This window comes from Cannabis sativa, chromosome 5 (genome assembly GCF_029168945.1).
Source record: "Cannabis sativa cultivar Pink pepper isolate KNU-18-1 chromosome 5, ASM2916894v1, whole genome shotgun sequence".
In the NCBI taxonomy this organism is placed as follows: domain Eukaryota; kingdom Viridiplantae; phylum Streptophyta; class Magnoliopsida; order Rosales; family Cannabaceae; genus Cannabis; species Cannabis sativa.
This window is the reverse complement of record NC_083605.1, coordinates 6,647,334-6,655,636: the sequence shown is the minus strand read 5'-3', so window position 1 is coordinate 6,655,636 and position 8,303 is coordinate 6,647,334. Positions and strand designations below refer to the sequence as shown.

The window sequence follows — 8,303 nt, the reverse complement described above, 5'->3', positions numbered from 1 at the left end:
GAAAATGAATGCATAGTAATCTTACCATAAAAAGGAAAAATTATTTTGTCACCTAACTTGCCAAAAAAGGACTTTACAAAATTGATTTAAATTCTTAATTGAGGTATTGGACCTCTTTTTATTTTTTTTCTTTTTCCTCTGGAGAGAATGCATGCATAGGAACTCCATTCGTTTACATCAAAAAAAAAAAAAAAGTTATATATGTATATAGGGAGCCTATATGATTCCATTAGTTTTATTTTAGATTTAAATCATCAACAAAAATGTTATTATTCAGCATGTGCCTTGCCCTCTCCTTCTCATGTTAAAAATTCAAAAACAAAATTAATATCAAACATGCTTACATCAATGTTAAAATGAATACTTTATCAATTTGAGCATAACATAACTGTTGTCAAAGAAAATTAGGCTATAATTATTTCTCTAACATACTAAACTATCTCTAATGAGAAATATAAAAATTGTGATATATTCTACACAAAAAGTTACCTCAATTTTTAGTATTGTGTTTCAATACACAATTACAAAATTTGATGCAAAATTTAATATTTTTATTAAAAATGTAAACAAAGAGCTTGTATAGCCTTATATACATTTATTGAAACAACTGTACTGTGCATATTATGGATTTACATGAAGCAAAGCTCTCCCTTTTCTGAAACATGATGTGTTACACAAACATTCTAACACAAATCTACAACTTTTTCAGCTGATGGATTGTTTGAATTCGCAACGTCTGCTATTTTCTCAATTACGAGTACTCCTGCAGTCAGAGCAAGAAAAAGTGTTTCAGTGAAAGCTTAGGCTGCGCAGTTAACAGAAATTTAACCTTTTTTTAATGTTTATACTAACTAATTTAGAGTGTCAAGCAAACAACTCCAGTTTAAAGCGTTATTAGCTAATATGCATGCTTCAATTCAACAACTCTTTGTTAAGCATAAAGAAGTTGCGGTTTGTAATCCACAGAAAATTAGTCTTAGATCACTCTTTCCTTTCTTGGAAGAGTTAGTTAGGAAGTTAGTTAAGGTTGTTAGTTAGTTGAGTGTGTTTTATGTGTTAGTTAGCTCGGGTTGTGACCTTTACTAACCAGTATATATAGTACCTTGTAATCTCATTTTAAGAGAGATTGTGTGAGAAAGAGAGTAAAAGAAGAAGACTTATATGAAGATGAAGAACCATGGCATTCATGGTGTCTCGAGCAGCTCAACCTTGGTGGTTTGAGAGTCAATTTCTCATTGGGGGAGAGCTGGAGTAGGACTCACATTGAGATCCGAACCAAGATAAATTCTTTGTCTTGTCTCTTTATTTTTCCATTTGATTATGTTCTCAACTTGCTTGATTTCATTTCTGGTTTAATCTCTTTGTTTGTGTGCATGGTTGTGTATGTTGAGTTTGTGTTGTAGAATTCAAAACAGAAGTTAAAGCAATTTTGAATATTACAAAACCTCAATAACTATGAACATTTCCAACGTACTTATAAAGTTAGTGTTGAAAAATAGACCTGAGATGTGTTTGAGCATTAGACCGGTAAAGGAGTCTGTTCTAGGATTTCTTTTCCTGTGATTCCATCCTTCAAGTTCTTAAAATAAACATCATAGTCCTTCTCCGGTGGTGGATTCTCGGGATCCACTGTAAATGGCTCGCTGAATGGTATGACACTCTTTACCTGTAAAGGAGATAGAAAATTTCCATAGTGTAACTAACTGTTAGGTAATCAAAAATACCAGCAATTTATCTTATCAAGTGGAGCAAAGAAAAAATGTCTTGAGGAGCTAAGAGTAGAACCTCAAACGTCTTGTCACACGCGTATGGGCTATCCAAAGCGGCAATGCAAATACGAGCTATCTCTTCCCTTGATACCTTACCCTGATAACATTTAGCATAGCAAATGTGACCAATTACCATAACCAAATGCTTGTTTAACAGTGTTACTCATTCAGAGAAGAAAAAGAACAGTAAATATGATCGTTATTAATGTACCGTTATGTTGTCTCCTTGATCAAATATGAGATCTGCTCCAGCAGGCTCCTCAGTTAAGGCACATGGTCTCACAATTGCATATGGTATACCACTTTCCCTTATCAAATCTTCCCCCTATTGCAAACTCAACAATTAGAAAGAAATGAACAACAACAGAGAAAGAAAGGAGATGAAGATTTTATTAACTGTCCCCAAAGAATTACAGTAGCCAATCCCAGCTTTTCAAGACAGCAAGTTATCTCTTCTGAACATTCCCCATTTTTATTTTGTTTTTTGATTTTATATCACAAGGAAAAGGATGAAATTCAAACAATGAAAGCATACATTGAGTTCAGACTACAGACCTTCAACTTAAATGTCAAGATAAAATCCAATTCCTTGTTCAAGCGGACCGCAGGTGGTTGTTTACTTAGATCAAGACCTGGTCTGTCAGGTCGAGTAACTCCTGCTGAGCTCACATGTACAAACCTACAAGAAACATTAAATCAATATTCAATATTATGAGCAATTTTGAACAGAAAAGTTATAAAAGATAAATTTCACTCAGGCATTTTGTTAACCTCAACATGAGACATTATTGTACCTGGGAGTTAAAGGCTCTTTTATATAAGTTCGAATGCTCGATATTGGAAGCTGAAAGGCGCCTTCTACAAATGTAGGATTTAGTTTTCCATCATATTCGAACTTGCTGAACATAAGCTGCAATGATTGGAATGTCATAACAAAACCATCTCATAGATCTTGAAGCAGGAAAGAAAGGCATAATTAGTAATGCAAAGAGACATGCCTGAAATGACAAAACATTAGTTGGGTCGAATGGAGGGGCATCTGAGACAGTTTTAGCTCGAAAAATAGGCCTCAAAGAAGAAAATGGCAACCGCACCTGGAAAAGAAAACATAATAACAGATGAGAAATCGATGTTATCTATTGTATACCTCACTGATCTGTATTCAATAGGTCATGATGTTACTCACTGATTGCCACTGGCCCTCTACAGTATCAAAAGCTGTTGTATAACCAAGAGCATCCCAATCAGTGCTAGTTCGAATAATAAATTTATAACGACGACCATCTCCTTTCAGGCGCAGCTCCAAACCATCATAAGCAGAGAGATCCTCAGGTACTGAAAAGTTCTAATTAGAAATAGAGATGGATTAATACAACAAAATGGAATAAATAGAAGAAAAGTAAAAATATAACTGCACCAAACAGATTCAATGCAGATAGACTACTTGTTATTGTAATCAAATTTCGATATTTGGAAAATCAGATTCATATAAGCATGTTGTTTTCTTTTATTTACATTTTTTTCCCATATATGAATGGAGCAACTGCAAAAACTTTAAATTTGCATTTGCTTTAAATACAAATTATTGGGTCAAGTCCAATTATGTACAAGGGAAGATCTTTGCTGTACCTTTGTTCTGATACTTGAAAAGCCACCATTGTTTGCAGTTGAGACTATACCTGAATGAGACATGGCATATAAGTATAAAAGATTTAATTAAAAAAGTAAAAAAGACAGTACTATAGAAATAAGAGAATTTATTAGGTAGTGAGAAACCTCTAAATAGTCCACTTGGTTGACCACTTTCACCACCATTTGCATCTACCTGAAATGCACCTTCACTAACACCTCCCATTACAACATCATCCAAAGCTCCCCAGGCAAGTTCCTTGTAAATATTATCTGCAAAGTATGACATGACAGGGAAAAATAATTTGAGTTTAAACATAATTTATGGAAAATTAAGTGCAGATAATACCTTTTATTTCACAATTTAATATATTAAAAGAAAAAGTCTTGCTTTGTTTTATGGCTTAGTTGTGCATTAGAGCTATAGTAAGGGTTATCTAGCAGCATGGAAGAACATACCTTCAAATCCAAATATCAGTTTACCATTTCTAACAGCAACACTCCCCTTCACAGCATTGATCAAATTTTTCATCCCAATGTACTCCACCTTTTCTGGTGAATCCCCCTTGATCTGCATTCCGCAGTAAAAACAATGTCTCAATAAGCTCGATTTGTACGAAAAAACAGTTTTAAGTCATGAAGTTTCCTATTTAGTAATAAGCTCAATCCAAAATTTACAAAGTAGGACATGAGAACGCCACCTCTGGTTCGAAGAACTTGATTCCCTGTTACCACAAAATATTAAGATGTCATACAACTAAAATAGGGGAAAAATGAAACAAGAAAACACACAGCAATGCAATTTTTATTAAACCCCAAATCTACAAAAATCTCAATCCAAACTTTTCCAAATTTTGGAAACATACTTGGCTGTATTTTGCTCTGTCAGGAGTATCTCCTTCTTTTGGTCCAACAATAACAGAAACAGCATTGATAACCTTCCTCACCCCTTTGAAATATTCAGGTACAAGAGTACTCTCCTTAGTAATGTCTCCAACAACCTACCATTTTTTTGAGAAGGATAATGTTAATTTATGCCAAAATGGACTCAAACAATGAACAAAATGGACATTGTGATGACTAATTTTCATCAAGATTTAACAATAACTAACCCAAAAACAGTAACTTTCACTCACCAAGTCAATGTCCGGGCCTAACATTTTCCTTGCCTTTTCTTCATTCCTCACCTATACAAATATAAACACCAATCAAAGAAAACATAAGCAGCTCTACTTCAAATCAAAGATTATCAAAATCACCACAGATAAGGTAACTTGCTAATTATCACCAAAAGGAAGAAAGAGTTTACCAAGACTCGAACCGGCACACCTTTCTTTCGCAAGTTGTCAACTACTCTTCTACCAACACCACCAGTAGCTCCAGCTACTAACACAATGCCAGAGCTTTCCATTTGAATTGGAGTAGTAGGTGATGGGCTGGATAGTTTCTCGATTAGAAATTCAAAGAACTAAACACATTAATAAATGAATCGTTGTTAGTTGAAGCATTAGAGAGATTTCATGGTTACCTAAAAGAGGATTTGACAGAGAAACTGTTTCCCACCTTAGCAGGAGATGGAGGCCCGTTAAAGAAATATATTGTTTTGAAGAATCTACCAAAATCCCAATTTTGCTTTTGTGCTTCTGAGGTAATTATCAACCCTCTATAAAACCTAGAAGAGACACAACCTGAATTTTGTTTGTGAAGATATGAGTTTGTTCTATGACTAAGTTGAAGAAATGAATTAACAGGTGGCAAGGACATGGAGTGATTTCTACAAACATGTGATGAAGAACCCTGCAATGACAATTGATTATTCAAAACACATAATTAGATTCATTTCATAATACCCACATCCCAAAGCTGATGATCTTCTAACCCAAAACAAAATATAGCCAATTGCCTTATATACTCAACAAAATCATATGCTACTTTATTGTTCTTCATCAACTAATGTTTCGTATAATAATAACAATTGAAAAGTACATAACATAAATTAAGAAAACAAAAGTAATAATGAAAAGATAAACAATTTCTTGTTCACCTGAAGATGGAGGATGGAAGAAGATAGAGAACAAGGAAGCTTAACTGGAGAGCAATCCATTATTATTATTATTTTTTACATAGGGAATGATATGAAAATGGTGAGAGAGGTTACGTAAGTATTAGTTACTTTTGTTGTCTAATCTAATATCTATATTGCTGAATACTGATATTTAGTACAAAGTTAATTTAGACCACACAAATACCAACCCAACTCTATGCACAGTATTCTCTCTACAACTACAACACTAAATAAAAAACCAGTAAAATTAATCTCATAAAGCCATCTCATTTAATTTTTTATTTTTTTGTCATATTCTTAAAAAATATATATTAAATAAAAATAAAAAATATTTTAAATATTAAGATAAAAAAATATATCAGATAAAAATTAAAAATACTTATATATATAAAAAAATTAAAATAATTATCAAAATTAACATAAAAAGGAATTGTTTTTTGATATTAAGATTTGTAAATTTGTGATGTACGACAAATAAATTTCCGCATACACATGAGTTTGCTAACCCGTCAGTAAAAGCATATTTACATTGAGGTTATTAATTTATCAATGTTATTTTGTATTAGTATTGTTGGGACGTTAGACACTATTTGTTAATTTTGAGATAATTTATTTTTAGGTACTTTTCCAACAAAATTTCATACAATAAATATATTGTCTATTTTTATATATTCATAATTGTTCTTATTTTTAATTAATATTAAACTTAGTTGAACACCCAACAATAATTTATATGGTAAATTAATGGTGGTGGTGATGATTTATATGTAAGGGTATTCGCCGTACGAGTGGTGTGGTTTTTGACCATTTTTTCAAACCAGCCCATATATGCGGTTTTTTTTTTTAATTTTCCAAACTGCACTCGCACTGCAAAATTATAAACCTCACCGCAAAAAATAGTGCGGTGTGGTGTGGTTTTTGCGATTTCTGCGGTTTGGACTATTACCAAATAACCAAATTATTACAAATACAATAAACCTTGAGCAACACTTGTCAAAAATACTATAAGACTTGACAATAAATATGAAAAAAAAAAAATAAGTTTCAACAATACAATAATTATTGGATTTTAGGTTGGACATTCACATATTGGACTAAATAAATATAAAAGTTGGTATTTTTATAATGTGTGATGTGGTGCGGTTTGAACTTCATATTAACAATTCAAAACCGCAAACCGCACCGCGCGGTTTAAAAAAAATTCAAATCGCAACCGCATTGCAAAGAATTTTAAACTGTATTTTTTTGCAGTGCGGTGTGGTGCGAACGATTTGAACGGTTTGATGAACACCCCTATTTGTATGTATTATTGTTGATGGTGGTGAATAGTGACCAACGATGATGGTTGGAGTGGTGGTATTTATTCTTTGAAAATGTATATATATTTCAATGTTTACGAATGCTTATCTATCATTTTAAAATGATTGACTTTTCTTGCGTAAAAATGGAGATTTAAGAATGTGTTTATATATATAATATTTATGTATATATATTGGTATTGTCAAATTTTTTGTCTAGAAATGCAAGTACAGTCTCGTGAAAATTTGACATATGGACCCATTTCCCAAAGGAAAAGGATGATGTGTCAATAGAATAGCTCTCGAAGAGTTAGCCTCGCATAATCGAAACTTGCGAGACGGTGCGACCGAGACAGGGCCTAGTCGGTAGTTGCACGCTACACTTATAGTTAAAAGATAAGCAAGACCGAGAGAAGTTGATACTAATTGCGCATATCAATTGTATGCGATGAGCAAGAATATCTCTTTGCAACAAGTGAAGATCACTTCTTTATATATGACTAATGTGTTCGAGGACTCGCTAAAGAACTCGCATGTTTTAAGCCGTCGATATAAGGAATGTCCAACATGCAATCCAAGGTGATCGAGACATTCAACTAAATAAGCCTGAAGGCCTATTATATGAGTACAACACCACATAATCTGTGAGCTTGCGTGTTAGGATACGAATGGACAAGTTGCGACTTAGTAAGTCGCACACATTATTGCAATTAAGACGAACAGACAAAATTGTTCTTACATATATCCTTTAAACATTTTTTATTCATTAAATTGTGTAATTATTGTAATAACAATCCTAACTGATTGGTTGTGTAAACTCAATGAACACTTGCTTTTTATATAAATGGATGATCTGAATCTAATAAATTAAGCTAAAAACTATTACCAGAAGTGGACTAAGTCGACCGAGCTTTGACTGAACTACTATAATTCTATTGTCCCCTTTATATTTCTGTTCTAGCTTTTATTTATTTCGTAGCCAAAACTTTTTATCTATTTAGTAGCTGAAACTTTGAGTACTCGCATAACTGCTAGTGAGTGTTCTTGTCTAGCTTGTCTAGCTTTTATGTAACATCCATTATTTTATTTTTTATGGGTATATATAATTGACCTAATACAATTATTTAAATAAGGCAAATGAGCCTTCACAATTGGGGTGGTTCATGTGAGGGAGAGCTGGGTTCATTATGCCGTACCCACTACTATTGGCCCCTAATAACTCTCACACAAGGCCCAAAAGAGATATATTTAACCATTAAATAAATAATTGTTATTAATTGAATAAGCCCAATTTTAATTGAGCCTAAATAAAATTACATAAGTGAAATTAATTACTTAAAACTTAAAGGGGCTTCCTATATGCATCTAAGCCCAAAAGCAAACATATAGGCTCACACAGGTCAAATGATTTGGATGGGCCCTGTCATGTTACTAGGTTTACACAGATGAAAGAAGTATAAAATTTACATGTTATAAATTATTTATAGGATCTATTGACAATTGGACTATGATTAAAATCAAATCATTGGATCTGTTAACAAG

General features: G+C 32.7%; 1 protein-coding gene across 3 annotated transcripts; it reads right to left on the bottom strand.

Moving 5' to 3' along the window:
- Positions 1-529: 529 nt before the first annotated feature.
- Positions 530-5,674, bottom strand: LOC115716355 (protein HIGH CHLOROPHYLL FLUORESCENCE PHENOTYPE 173, chloroplastic). Of its 3 annotated transcripts, none has more exons than XM_061115334.1 (17): positions 5,443-5,674; positions 4,927-5,195; positions 4,708-4,834; positions 4,535-4,585; positions 4,265-4,399; positions 4,100-4,123; positions 3,858-3,969; positions 3,546-3,671; positions 3,399-3,448; positions 2,956-3,114; positions 2,768-2,863; positions 2,564-2,679; positions 2,325-2,448; positions 1,981-2,094; positions 1,786-1,866; positions 1,502-1,666; positions 530-763 (listed from the first exon to the last, which is right to left on the bottom strand). In XM_061115334.1, the coding sequence occupies exons 1-16, from the start codon at positions 5,500-5,502 to the stop codon at positions 1,520-1,522; spliced, it is 1,791 nt and encodes a 596-aa protein (XP_060971317.1). In that variant the 5' UTR covers positions 5,503-5,674; the 3' UTR covers positions 530-763; positions 1,502-1,519. The 3 variants fall into 3 exon arrangements, with proteins under 3 accessions (XP_060971317.1, XP_060971318.1, XP_060971319.1); XM_061115335.1 differs by having other exon boundaries at positions 4,708-4,866; positions 4,962-5,195; positions 5,443-5,658; XM_061115336.1 differs by lacking the exon at positions 530-763 and having other exon boundaries at positions 1,385-1,666; positions 4,708-4,866; positions 4,962-5,195; positions 5,443-5,596.
- Between the last annotated feature and the right edge of the window lie 2,629 nt (positions 5,675-8,303).